Source organism: Grus americana, chromosome Z (assembly GCF_028858705.1).
Source record: "Grus americana isolate bGruAme1 chromosome Z, bGruAme1.mat, whole genome shotgun sequence".
Taxonomy (NCBI): Eukaryota; Metazoa; Chordata; class Aves; order Gruiformes; family Gruidae; genus Grus; species Grus americana.
The window spans coordinates 13,275,813-13,290,382 of record NC_072891.1 but is presented as its reverse complement, the minus strand read 5'-3'; the positions used below and the strand labels follow the sequence as shown (position 1 = coordinate 13,290,382).

Below are 14,570 nucleotides of genomic sequence, written 5' to 3'. Positions count from 1 at the left end.
TCAAACTATCCATCGCTTCTTGGCTGTTCCTGAACTGGTGGGTTCCTGATGAAGTTTTCCATTCCTGCACAATAAAGCACCTGGGATTTCTCAGGAAATCTGAAATCACTTGCAACACTTTGCTGATTTAAGGCAAAAGCAATGTGAGATTATTTTACATCAGAATGAAAAGTTTAACAGAGCAATCATCATTTGGAGAGACTTAGAAGCAGAAGCAGAAGCAGAACTGTGCTTTATAGGTGCCTGTATGTTAGTGTAGCTCCACGTGGCTCTCTGCTTCATCTAAATAAAACAGCTGCCAGGAGATGGGGTCCAGTCCTCAGATGGCAGCCACCCTAGCTGCAGGTTAGATCCCTGCCTTGGAGGGATCAGTAACTGAGGAGAGAGTGTTGCCTGCAGCATCCTCTTGCTACCTGGCATTAACTTTCACAACTCAGATCTCTTCTGAGATTTTCCTATGATGCACAGCCTCATGCTTAACCAGGACTCCAGACTTTTCCCTGAGGGTTGTTAACTGTTGCAGTCTGGATGGCTTTAAACATTTTTACCTTGAGAGCTATCACCTGTCCAGACAATAAACAAAACTCTTGCTAGATGTGAATACAAAGCCTGACAGCTGGCATGATGTTCTATTTGGCCATAAACAAATCACTTAACCAGCAGTCTGAGCAGAATTTTTTGTTCAGATAGCTGTGGGGAAGATTTTTCTCAGCATGAAACCCATAAAAATGTAGATGCTGAGAACTGTGCTTCATAGAAAAAAGAATGCTGAAAACCATCCAAATATACAAGAGAGACTAATGAATGCAGCTCATAAATAGCCCTTGATGGAGGTCACTATTGCAGTAACTGAACAGGAGTTGAGGGAGTCAGCTGGAGTGTTGCTGCAGCCTGGCTTACTAGGGTTGGGGCACAGGTTATAGCAATGATAGTCCATGTCCCTTCTTGTAAAACACAACCCCCCAAAACAAACAAAACCAAAGAAACCACCCACTTTCTTTTCTTTATCTTTACTCACAAATTATATTCTTCTATTTACACAAGAAGCTATTTTTCCATGCTGCTCATTCTTCAAGATTAAGATACAAAAATGTATGCCTTTCTCTAAGTCCCTTGGTTTGGTGGGAAGCCAACTTTCTGTATTGACTAATATTTTTTACTAGTTGACATATCTACAAGACAGAGTCTATTTGTGTGGGTGCATAGGATGACACTGACAAGTGATTAGGTTGGTAATCACAAAGGAAATTGATATTCTTGGGCTTTTTATTGTGATGGTGTATGGACAGTAAAAATTAGAAGCGTACATGTTTATTTGAATTCATTTACATTTATTCAAACTTCTTACATTCAATTATTTTTTTATTCTATTTACCTTGCCAACCAGGTAAAATATCTTATGGTTCTTTGTCCTCCTCAAGTAGTATTTTCAGCATCTTTTACAATGCAAATGCCAATTAATGCAAAAAGAAATCTACTTACAACTATTCGTAAGTATTTATTTATTGTAGTCTAAATCTGCAATATAGAGTACATGATATTTTGGGTAGTACATTAATTCAGCTTCCTACACAGTGTGCTTTAAAAGGTGGTCCAGGGAGGTGAAAGTTTCCATCTAGTAGAATGAACATGGCTGGGCTAGGTTTGTAGGTTTGTGTGCTTCCTGGTGGTATGTGCCTGGTGCCAGCTAACATCCTGAACTGGTACCGCAACACAGTGCTAACTGGTCGGAGTGTGTGTGCACTAATGGAGCTGCTGTGTACTGCACACTTGTGCATTGCAGCTCTGTTCTAAATGTGTAATGTGGGTGCTGTGGTTTTGATTATTAATGTGGCATATTTCAATTTTATGCATAATGTTTTATCAGAACTGGCATTTCTTTCTCAAACCATCTTTCAGACTGACCTCAGAGAACCGATTTCTAAAAACCTTTGCACCTTCTTTTGCACATATACAATAAACCAAGATATCAATCACCTTTTACACTGGGAGATGTATTATACGCATCATTAATAGTCCAGTGGTGCCACATTTTGTAGACACGCAAGACACCATGATACATTCTGGCTGAACTTAGCTCTTCTAAAGGGCAAACAGCGTGCTCATGACAAAGGCACAACAGATCTTCTGCCAGAGTGAACACAAGACTTGGGACCTAGCTGTCAGGTCATCCACTCTTCAAGGGAAAAGTGGTCTGGGTAACCGTCCCTCAACATTTAGTAGTGCTGGGAGATGGAGATAATGCCAGGTAACTGTCCCCTGCCACACAGTAGGGGGGCTTATGTTGGACAGACTGTAAGCACTTTGAGGCAGGAGCTGTCTTTCTGGCTTGCGAATTTGCCCCATCTAGAATAAGGACATCCTCTTCTGTGAATGAGATGCCAAAGGACTATTGCAGTATCTGTAACAGCAACAAGTGCTCCTGATCCTTCCCAGGACTCGGGGAATCCCAGCACTGTAGAAGTGTTTCTCTGGCTTCTAGGTTAGAAAAATTGACCAGTTGCTGTCAAATTGCCATCTCCACCTCTTTTTCAGGCTGAGGGGTATTTACATTCCCGGTATTTCCCTGGTAACACAGTCAGTTGGTGTTCAAAGCTAGAAAGAGTGGAGAGTAATTAGCCCCACAGAATGCAGTGCAAGGTTGTTTGCAACTCTACAGAGCAGAGACTTCTTCCCGAAAGCCTTTAGATGCACAGATCCCAAAATTATAGTGTAAACAATAAGTGTCTCACCTGTCAGCCAGACATGACAGCAGCTGAGAAGCCCACGGCCGTCTGCCTGACTGGTATTTAGATGACACCTGCTGGTGAAGTGTCCCCTCTCTTCGGGAATATTTTCCATGCACAGAACAAACCATTCATGAATGTACCACAGCACTGGGCTTAATGTGCCATCCTGCTGAGAATAAGAGCTGCCTGTGGAGAAGGCATATCCCTTATCTTAAGCTATGAACTGGTGTCATTAGAGAGTTTAGAGCCAAACCACAGAAGAGAAATTTCTTGAAAATGACATCCCCAATTCAGTTTTTTTAGCATGTCTCTGTCTCACACCTTAATTCCTGGTGTTTGAGTAGGGGCAACTTTTGGATGCATGTTTAATCCATTCAGGGGGGTATTCAGAACTTTTCTGGACAGGGCCCTCAGCAGGCTGGTGTCGCTTTGGAGTTGGTCCTGTTGGGGGTCAGGTAGGTGGCAGCCAGAAGTCCCTTCCAACCTATATCATCCTGTGATTCTGCAATGCTACCGTTCCATCTGCAAGTATTACAGCCATACACTTCAAATCAAGCTTGAAAACATTTTGAAGTCAAGCGTTGCTTCTTACTCTTCCAGATACCCTCAGCTTTTTCAAACAGCAGCAGCTTTGGAGGGAGAGATGGGAACAAAATCATATGGCTGTCAGAAAGGTTTATCGGCGCTCTGTCAGCAAAGAGCGATGGGTGGAGACACTTGTGGTTGCAGACAGTAAGATGGTTGAATATCATGGAAGTGACCACGTGGAATCATATATCCTCACTATAATGAATATGGTATGTACAGTATTTCCTTTTTTTAGATAGATGAACAAAGCCAATTCTAACTTTATTATATTATTGATCACTTTGAAGCAAGTCTGTAATGTTGTTCATTAAAAGAAATAGAATATCATTCATATATATTCATTAAATCTCTGTATTTTAAAGCATTTTTTCTTTATAATTTGCATAGGTATAATTTTTATCTGGATTTTAAGAGAGAGAGGTCACATAGCTATAAATACTAGCATTAATTTTCTTTCCACTGACATTCCCTGCCTCTCCTGTTGCTTGTTAATGATTTCAGGTTAGTAGCTACAGCAACAGAGAGAAATCCTGTAGTTTTAAGGGTATGGATTTTTTCTTATATCCGTAGATGAGAAAGACACACAGGAGCCCACTGGAAATTGTACCAACTTAGCAAGAGCTAAAATATCAGTGTGTTACTGTTTTGGTCACAAATCTAAACAGCACCATATGAGCAACTATGAAGAAAGTTAAATCTGTCCCAATTAAAAGCAATACAACTGGTTATCCAGATAAGTATCCTGCCTCTAAGACAAAGTCCATATTTAAAAAAAAAAAAAAAGTTTTAACTTTTGATGCTTTCCTGTGTGCCGAGTTTCAAAGTGTAAGTTGACCTGGGAAAAGCAATAGCGTTTCATAAGTCTGCCTATGTCTTCTGTTATTGTTGGTATCGTAGCAGATATTGACCTTGGTGAGTCTATTGAGGATGTCTTCTATGTCCTTATCATGGTATGCATGTAATATATGAGAAATTAATCATAGTGTAATTCTAGCCATGGTAACCGTTCTGTCCCTTATGTTTATACAGTATGTTCCCAACTGTGCCCTGAACGGTCTGACTAGCTACTGAGGCAGCGAGCTTGAGTAAACAGACACAAAGCTGATTTGAGCACGTGAGGTGTTGTCCACACAGGGAAAACATGTGGAATAAAACCCTGCCATGATTAGATTCAGGAACAAACAAGTCTTAACATTTTCTCCACAGTCTATACCTGAGATGATAGGGTTACCTATAGTGATTCAATTTGCAGTGTAAGACCTTGAAAAAAACCCACATACAAATCAAACCTTTGTATTCAGAACCACAATTTCCACTTTATTTCAGTAATTTCTCCTTTACCAGTCTTCTCCTAAACATTTTTTACCCAAATGCAATCCAGTTTACCCATTCATATTTCTTGTGATATAGCATATATATATATATATGATATAGCATAGCTCACATACAGATAGATTATGACTATCTTCTGTCCCTTTTCTCCTGCCCTGCCTAATTCAACATTGTGATGATGTTTATCACATTTTAGTTGGGTCAAATTTTTGCTGAATTCAGTTCTTCCTCTTTTTTTATGTGGATTTTTTTTTTAAAAAAATCATTAAATTCATTTTGTTCTTAACATCCTCTTCTGTGCTGTGAAAACACAAGGGTATCCATCATTTAACTGATTTCTGTTTGCTTAGCATTGACTTCTTTTTGCTTTGTTGTGGCAGAAGCTGATTCCTATCAAATCAGAACAGGACGATTTGATATGCCATTTCTTTGGTACTCTGAGTGGACCTCTCCATCAGCGTTGTGTGACTCTAGATGTTACGTTCTTTTCTGCTAATGTTTTTCAAGAACTCTGAAGTGGTTGAGCTAACAGTGAAGGAGGCAGGTCCAAAACTGGTGCATTGTTCTGTAAGGGAAATGCACATGAAATAATCCTGTGCGTGCTTTTGCTCTTTATCTTAGTAACTTTGGCCAAATCCTGTATCATCACTCATTTGGCAGAGCTGCCCTTTGCAAAAGTTCTAACATCTGTTGTATTTCAGTAAACTTTGAGTGAAGTGCATTGAAGATTTAACCCCCAAAACAACACCCATACCCCTGACCCCAAGATGGACAGTATGCTTGAAGTAAATGTCACATTTTCTCTCTGAAGTCCTGTTCTGCTATAGAGGAATCAGTTAATCTCATACCTCCTGGCTCTGGCACAGGTCACAGGGTTGTTCCATGATCCAAGCATTGGCAATGCAATTCACATTGTGCTGGTCCGGCTCATCCTCTTTGAGGAGGAGGAGGTAAGGTTTTTATTTTCCTGAAAATGTCACTTATGAAACTTGGGAGTTCAATACATTGAGCCATAATTATGGGGAGGAGGGTTTATTTGCTTAAATTAATGTGTTCATTTTGCTCTTCTATTAATCTTTGGTATGTCTGGTATTAGAATGAATGCTGCCCTCAACAGCAAAGTATTTAGCTCATGATTTCAGGTATTTCTGCACAAGGAAAATCTAATTAAATAGTTGAATTAGGAATGGGAAATGGAATCTACCCAGTGTCAAAAGAACATGGGATGTCAAGGAAGACCAGATGAGAAACAGAATTTAATGTATGTGTCATCACTCAGAATCTAATCTAGCGTAACCTGAAGTGTATTATAAAGTGTAATGCTAGAGTATTTGCAGGTCACTGAAGGAGTACATCTGTTATTGTACAGCTCCAACACACATTTTTCTTTTTAGATCTCTTTCAAAAATAAGGACTGGTAGATGCTAATTGCTGTGAGCTAGCTATATATTGCTAGATTCCGAGGTCTCTCATTCACAAATATGTTGCTACATGCTTAAATACATGCTGATTGTCATCATTTTATAGTTGTTTTTCAAACACTCTGCATGACATAGCCTGCTCTGGCTGCAGGAACACATTAAGGGGATTTTCTCATTGGCTTATAGTTCATGACCACAAGCCAGATGCTCCCAGTGTGTTTGAAGGCAGAGAACCAAGCCATAGAGCCAGGCTATGTCTTCTGAAATAATTATTAGGATAAAGTCTTTCCTAATAGTCCTCAGTGTGAGAATATGCAAGGCAAAAACTGTAGATCGCATCTTAACAGGACAATTGGGACCTGAAGTCCATGGTGACCTCCAATTAAGAGTACTTGCTAAATTTTTGTGACTATTTTGAAAATAAACCATGGATTCATATTCAGTTAAGAATACCAATGTTGGAAGATAGATATCTACATCTTTCAAAACATGGTTTTAAGTTACCCCAAAATTATTATATGGTAACAGTGTTATTTAGATACTTTGTAAAAAGTTTAAAGTTAGATAAACTGAGGCAAGATACAGTGAATGCCCAAGACCAGAAATATGTTTTTGAATGAATTTATTTTGCATACTTTGTATTTCAGAAGAAATTCCAGTAACTTGACTGTATACTATATAATAATGAGGAAGAAATATCTATGACTGCATTGTCTCTCATTGGAATTGAAAAATATTGTGAAGGAAATGCATCCTTTGAAGCATAATTGTTCCTTAAGCATATGATTGGTCACATATGATTGAGTGACAAACTTGAGCATGAAGTCCCATACTAATTAATCTTTACCTTCTCTGTAGAGGAAAACTTGCTTTCAGGAGAATATAAAATGTTTGTTTGAAGGTTTCATCTCAGTGTTGGATTTTATGAAGCTCGCTTACAAAAAAATATGTACATTTCTACATTTAATTTTTCCTTTAGCTGCACCAATTACAAAAATGTCAAATTTTAAACTGCATATTCAAATGTTAAATAAATAGATGTCACTGCTCCTAATGATGGCTCTAGCTTTAAGCAAACACATAATCCATTGCATTTCAAAGATTACCCAGCTTCACAGCTAGCATCACTGACATGCTGTTGCAGTGCAGCGTGTTCTTTACAGTAATATTTTCCTTCATTTCCCATTAGCAAGGCTTGAAGATAGTTCATCATGCAGATAAGACACTAGCCAGCTTCTGCAAATGGCAGAAGAGTGTCAATCCCAAGAGTGACGTCAACCCGACACATCACGATGTGGCCGTCCTTCTAACCCGGTATGACACCAGTTCAGCAGCTGTGACTGACTGTTGTTTGGCTGCTGGTTTTTGGTGATGGTATTTTTTTATAGGGTCATGTCATCATTTACTTCATGCTGCATAGAACCCAGCGAAGTGCTCTGATGAAGACATGCTGTTTCTGAAACACAGTGTTAATGCAAAAATAACCTAGTGTGAGCATGCCTGACACCTGTACAGGCAGAGAATATGTGCTATATTATAAAAAAGTGGTTGAAGATAGACTTGCTGTACCTTTTAAAGTTTGTTTTTCATTTGTTTTCAAAGTACATATAACACTTTACATATGCATGTGGGTGTTTCATTAAAGATGCATCTTAGGAAACTGAAGTCTGTACGTCCCGAGAGGTTAGCCATGTGTGGAGCTCAGATCATTTTCCCCGCTTGATCCTATCTCATTTTGTGCTAAATCACTGCTCTATTCTTCTGTGAGACAATATACCAAAACAACATAGCATGCAGATGAACAACTCTGTAATGACAAATCCTAAAATAAAATACAGGTGCAGTTCAGAATGGAAGAGGATTTTGCGAGCACAGTGCCATTTATTTTGAAGTTTTAAAGTGTGATTTTTAAATGTTATCTACATATTTTAAAAGACACAAAACATTTCTTACATGTGAGCAAGGGATGCACATAAAACTTAAAGGTGATGACTGAGGTGACACAGGAAGTTTGTGGTAGGGCATGAAGCAGAACTTCTAAAGGACCATAAGAATGGATCCAGTCTGCAAACTGAAAAGATTTGTGCAAAAGAAAAAAGTCCTAAGTTAAATTCTATTGGGGAAAAAACCCAACAAACCCCAAACAGGAAAAACCGCTCAACTGGTACAGTAAACAATAGAGTCAATAGAGTCAACAAATCCTGAAGTAAGAATGAGAAAAAGAAGTCTTACAATGATGCATGGTTTGCCTTTCCAAATAAAGAGGCTTCAAACAGTTCAGTTGAATGAAGTTGAGGTATGTTTGGGTCAACGTTGTTGGATCCCCACTCTGCAGCCCTTCAATGGCTGCAGATGCATCATACCCAATAGTGCTGCTATATAGGATGTAAATCCCTGTTCTTCTTAGTAAATCTGTCACTATAAGAGGAGACTCTCTCACTCTGGGATGTTCCTTGGCCAAAGAGCCTGGGATTCAGCTGTGCTGCCCTCAGCCTGCTGACTGAACTAGGAGAAGGAAAACCACCCTGACTCTCACAGGGGATCAATCTTATTCTCCCCTTAAGAGGTTATAGACTTTGTGATCGCCATCAGGTATGTACTAGAAAACTTAAGATGTGCTATAACCAAAATGCTGCCGGAGGTGGAGTTTTTTCATGGTTTTGCCCCAGCCAGCAGCTCAGCACCACACAGCCACTTGCTCACTCCTCCCTGGTTGGAACGGGGGAGAGAATCGGGAGAGTGAAAGTGAGAAAACTTGTGGGTTGAAATAAAGACAGATTAATAGGTAAAGCAAAAGTCACACACACAAGCAAAGCAAAGCAAGGAATTCATTCCCTGCTTCCCATGGGCAGGCAGGTGTTCAGCCATCTCCAGGAAAGCAGGGCTGCATCACGCCTAACAGTGACGTGGGAAGACAAACGCCATCACTCTGAACGTCCCCCGCTTCCTTCTTCTTCCCCCAGCTTTATATGCTGAGCATGACGCCATATGGTATGGGATATCCCTTTGGTCAGCTGGGGTCAGCTGTCCGGGCTGTGTCCCCTCCCAACTCCTTGTGCACCCCCAGCCCACTCGCTGGTGGGGTGGTGTGAGGAGCAGAAAAGGCCTTGGCTCTGTGTAAGCACTGCTCAGCAGTGACAAAAACATCTCTGTATTATCAACACTGTTTTCAACACAAATCCAAAACACTGCCCTGTACTAGCTACTGTGAAGAAAATTAACTCTACCCCAGTCAAAACCAGCACAAGGTTTTAAAACTTTTTCTTATGCAAGTTGACAATAAACATATGTTTTTAGGCACAACAGCAACATAAATATTGACTACAAATTATAGCAGTATAATATGATAGTAGCAGAACAAGTGCATGTTGTTGTTGCATATATGTTTGTAGAAATGTTAGCACTATGCTTTGCTTAAAATGCAAATTAGCACTGATACATTATGAGACAGAGACTTACCACCCAATGTAAGTGACAGTCTACAGTTGTTCTTAAGCTCTTTTAATGAGACGTCTTTTTTGTGATTCTAGAAAGGACATTTGTGCTGGCATGAATCGTCCGTGTGAAACCTTAGGTTTGTCTCATCTGTCAGGCATGTGTCAACCTCACAGAAGCTGTAACATCAATGAAGATTCTGGCCTTCCATTGGCTTTCACTATTGCTCATGAACTTGGACACAGGTATAGTTGAAAGTGAAGGGCGACCTAGCTGAGTTTAATATTTATATATTTGTACTCAAATTGCCAGACAGAAACAAAAGAAGGAGTGAGTTAATGTGTCTATTATTAAAAGCAAAACCGTGTTTGTTTTTTCTAAGCAAAGGAATAAGAAAGAGATTCCTAAGCCTTGTCCTTCGTTTATATTTACAACTATTTAGTCTACCCCTTCTAACAGAGTCTGCTAGGGCAGTACATCAGGATGAAATAATTAAGCTGCAAAGAAACAGCACTTAATCGTGCTAATTTTCCCAAGCATATACTGATTTACTATGTGATTACTTTCAATGATCTTGAAATCAGTCCAAATAATTTACATGAAATGTAACTCTCTCATTATATCAAGGTATTTCAATATTGCACATTAGCTAGAAACCATTTTTAATTCAAGCATTCAAACTTCACAGAAATATCAAATATTTGTTCTCCTTTCTGATGAACAAATAAAGTCACTTTGGGGCATTTCTTAATAACTGGTATCTTCTGGGTATTAATATTCCTATTGTGGATACCATTAGGTCAAGTCAAATAAAGTTCCTGGGTGTTTAGTTTCAGACATGGCTAAACTTTTTTTATGATTGGGTATTTTTGCTTGAAACTAGATTTCTCAGTATTTCTAATTTCTAAGGGTATTTTGGTCGGGTAGTTGGTTTATTAAATTCACTTGAAAAAATTCTGATTTTTGAATCTGTTTTGACACTGAGCTGTGTCACTGCTGTGAGGCAGAGTACTGCTGTTCTTGCCTTTGCAGGAGTGTTGCAGGGTCTTGCCTGTAAGAATCATCTCCACAAAGAAAATTGCATATTGTGTGGTTCGTTGTTAACATGAAACCATCCTTCCCTCAAGCCAGGTTAGAGTACATATATTAAAAATTTCATGTATGGACAATAAAAGTCTGTAAGAACAGGTGAGCAAAAAAGTGAGAAGAAAACCATGCACCCATTCCTTAAATGGATGCCAAAAGTCAACTCTTCCCCATACTGTCCCTCTAGATGTTCACCACCTTCTGTGTCAACAGACCCTGTTCATGGAAAAGAGCCTGTCAATAAGGGGACACGCTTGCTTTTATACCTCAGACCCGTCATTGAAGTTGATTCAAAATGAAATCGTGGTCTGCTTTTGGAACATTTGAATCGTGGTACAATTACATTTTCCAGAAACAAAGTCTTAAGTGGTTTGAACTCACTTTGTCTGATCCGTGACTGAATCACGACCTGAGTCAGTTTTCACTATTCTTTCATACAAGGGGTTATACACCTTCAGATGTTTACAGTCTAGGTGTCAACATCTTCATATATCAGCATCTTCATATTTTATTGTATCAGATAATCTCCTTCACAATGAGATGATGTGGAGGCATGCATGTTTAATCAGCCGAATCCCACCCAAAGTTTTTAATGTTTATGACCTTTACAAGTTGTTGAATAAAGAAATCGCTTAATAAGTCAGAGGAGCTGGAGTGAATCATGTTGGGAAGACCTACCGCGGAGGTCTGTTTGTAAGGCAGAGTTTGAGAAAGCAAAATAGGAGGAAGGACCAGAGGCTAATTCACTGAATGGTAATTCTGAAAACAGTATCTCTGTCTCAAAAGAGATTTAAAAAGAAATAAGCAATAAGACATGATTATAAGACAGTGTAAGACAGAGTGTAACAAAGCCTGATCTTAGTTAAAGTGGTACAAGTCTGACATAACTGGGATCCAAGAGCTAGGAAGCTCTTAGCTTTAGCAGCTTTAACATAAATGAGGTTTAAACTGAGTCCCGGCCCAACAGTGCAATAGTGTTTTGACTCCCATAAAAATACCCCTGAATATAGTCTCTGGCAGTCTGTTCTTTATTTTATGCTGGACAATGTTGCTGTACATAACAGACATGCTTGAAAGCCTGTTGGAGCGTAGATTTTTCTGTAGGCTTTGGGTCAGATCTTCTATATGGATTTTTTAGCAAAAGGTATCTACAGCCCACCAGGGGAAGAAGCAACTTTAATGTCTTTTTAAGCACAGTGTGGAACCGATAGATGGGTGTTGTGGTACAACCAATCAGCTGGAATTATTAGATGTTGTTTTTTATCTCCAGTTTTGGTATCCAGCATGATGGAAAAGAGAATGACTGTGAGCCTGTTGGAAAGCGCCCATATATTATGTCCCGACAGTTGCAGTATGATCCTACTCCACTCACCTGGTCGCAGTGCAGCAAGGAATACATCACACGTTTCCTAGAGTGAGTGATCGGGTTGTAATGTTTCCCTGAAATGAGTGCAACTGTGTATGAGATATTTATATGGAGTTTAAAGTAAATCCTGTATATTACATTACTAGATGTAGGTTTTTTTAGTGTGTTTAATTCCCATGGAGGGCATACCTCAAGCTTGTTGTTCACAGTATTTGGGAAGAGCTCCATTATAATCTCGCTTTCTGGAAGTCAACTCAAGTCTTGTCCCGTCGGCTCAGGTTTGGTATAACCTGCAGCTTTTTGCAGTTATCAGGAACAAAGAAGCCTTTCCATCAAGGACTCTAATGGAACATTATAAATCTTGCCTTTGGCCACAATGACGTGTGCCTGACTTCAGTGAATTGTTTAAATTTGTTATGTTCTTTTCAAGAGCAGCAGTATGGTGTAACTTTAAGCAGAGGCTGAGGTGTGCTCTGAAGCCACTCCATAAATCATAATGGTGTCATAATATTTCCACTTTGACAAGCTATATTTTGCCTTTGTAACCCTCCCTAATTAGATGGAGTGTTATTTGTGAGCAGCACTTTAGCTTACATTAGCTGGAATATGGAAGTACCATTTCCAAAGGCTATATAAAAAATTACCATTAAGAATTAGGTATTGAAAGTCTGTATAAAAGTGTCAAAATAGTGTGGTTGTGTTTTGGTTTTTTTTTTTAAATGTGCAATTTTTGTCTTTTAGCCGTGGATGGGGATTCTGTCTGGATGATATCCCCCAAAAACAAGTTTTAAAGTCCCCAATCATTGCTCCTGGAGTGATTTATGATGTGCATCACCAGTGCCAGCTTCAGTATGGTTCCAATGCTACTTTCTGTGAAGATGTGGATGTAAGTCCTGTATGTTTTTCTTCATTCTCCTAATAAGAACTTAAGCTGCTTTAACAGTGTGGAAGTGCACTCAGTGAACCTCAGTTGCTAAGTACAAATGCAGCATATTCAGAGTCTCATAGTCTAAAAGTGCCTTGCAGGCATTCTCTAACACTGTTTTAATTCCACTCTGCAGATTCTGGATGTGAGTTGTTGCACTGTTTGCCTCGTATTTGCAAGATCTTTACTGGATCTGGCCCCATAGCTATTGTTAAATGCCTGTCCTTAAGCAGTGGAGTCATTTCAGTTTTAAACTTATAATACTGATCTTAGGTAAATTATCAATGCAGCTTAAATAGCATTTTAAAAAACAAGATGCTTCAAGCTCATAGCTTTCAACTGACCAAATCATTCTGGGAGCAAATCTTCAGTTCCAGGAAGAGTTTTCTGAAGAAATCAGGGCTGTGATCTCTTCCCATATGCTCTGATTTTTCACACTCTTGATGATGTAACTAATTAAAGGACATTTCAGTCCATGTACCTTAAAGAATCTTTATTTTGCCATCAAACATGATATTTTTATGTAGAAGTGCGTAACTTACAAAGTACCCTGGGGTTTTTCTCACAGCACAGCTAAACAGTGTTGTGCAGAGATGCAAGGGAGCAGTATATTCACAGCAGCACAACTCTCTACAAGAGCTGGGAGCCACTGCAGAGTAACAGGTTATATTAGCTAAGGTGCAGTAGTATGGTATTTCAACTGCATCTAGCATGTTCAGAGCTATTTGGCTCCATGCAGCATTTTTCTACATAGAAGAGTTCGGAAACAGTGGTTTCAAGTGCCTCTATAGCTAAGTGATCACTAAGCTTTGCTGTATTTTGGGCAGCAGTATGCAGCAAACATTGCAGACAGCATCCGGCTTGCTCGCCCTGTTAAGCACAACTGAGGCAGAAGTGGCATTATGGCTATCAGCAGTGCTGAAGTGATTTTTTAGGCAAGGGATTGTGCACAGCTGTGGATTAGGGACTGCCAATGTTGGCTGTTTATTCCATTTGGATAATTATGTGTATCCTCATCTACCCTTCTATTAGGGAGATTATTTCTGATTAATCTTCTCAGCCTTAACAGATAACATGATTACCAATGTTGAACTGCAGCTACCAAATCTGAAGCAGGTATTGAAAGATTGCTTTCATTACCTACTGTTCCAGTTTCGTCAGTTATTGTAATTTGTCTCTTGGTACAGATAGAAAATTAAAGTGTAATTTTGCAGTAGTGGTTCATTCTATCTGTCCTTGGGTTTGAACTTAGCAGGGCTTTACATTCGACATCTCCTGATTAACCAATTTTACAGCTAGACATATGTTAGAAAATTGTTATCATCTCATTTTGCATTTTACTGTAAGGCCTGTGTTTTTCAGGTAGCTGCACTGGCAAGAAAAGAAATCGTGAATAGTGTAGTCTGTCTGGCATGTTGAATGATCAGTATAGTCGTTTTGTCTAAGAGATTAGATTGTTCTTTGCCTTTCCACTATTTACTTAACGCTTGCTCGCTCACCAGGCTACATTTGTTCTGTAACTTGTAATGTCTGTCTGAATTTGATCCATGGATTCTTTTTGAGAGAAGAATCTGCATTTAGCTGAAGATGTCCAAGGGTTCAGTGGTTACACTTAGAAAAAACTGAGGTTTAGAATTCTTATAGTGGTTTCCACGAACCGGTTAGGTATCACAGAATCACATAGAACC

General features: G+C 39.2%; 1 protein-coding gene across 2 annotated transcripts in view; it reads left to right on the top strand.

Moving 5' to 3' along the window:
* The window catches only part of ADAMTS12 (ADAM metallopeptidase with thrombospondin type 1 motif 12), a 190,483-nt gene that overhangs the window by 98,407 nt on the left and 77,506 nt on the right, over positions 1-14,570 (top strand). For both annotated transcript variants that reach the window (XM_054809427.1, XM_054809428.1), the window contains 6 exons: positions 3,330-3,526; positions 5,516-5,599; positions 7,260-7,384; positions 9,601-9,750; positions 11,862-12,005; positions 12,699-12,843. In XM_054809427.1, coding sequence (XP_054665402.1) covers positions 3,330-3,526; positions 5,516-5,599; positions 7,260-7,384; positions 9,601-9,750; positions 11,862-12,005; positions 12,699-12,843 — 845 coding nt within the window. The remainder of the gene's footprint in view (positions 1-3,329; positions 3,527-5,515; positions 5,600-7,259; positions 7,385-9,600; positions 9,751-11,861; positions 12,006-12,698; positions 12,844-14,570) is intronic.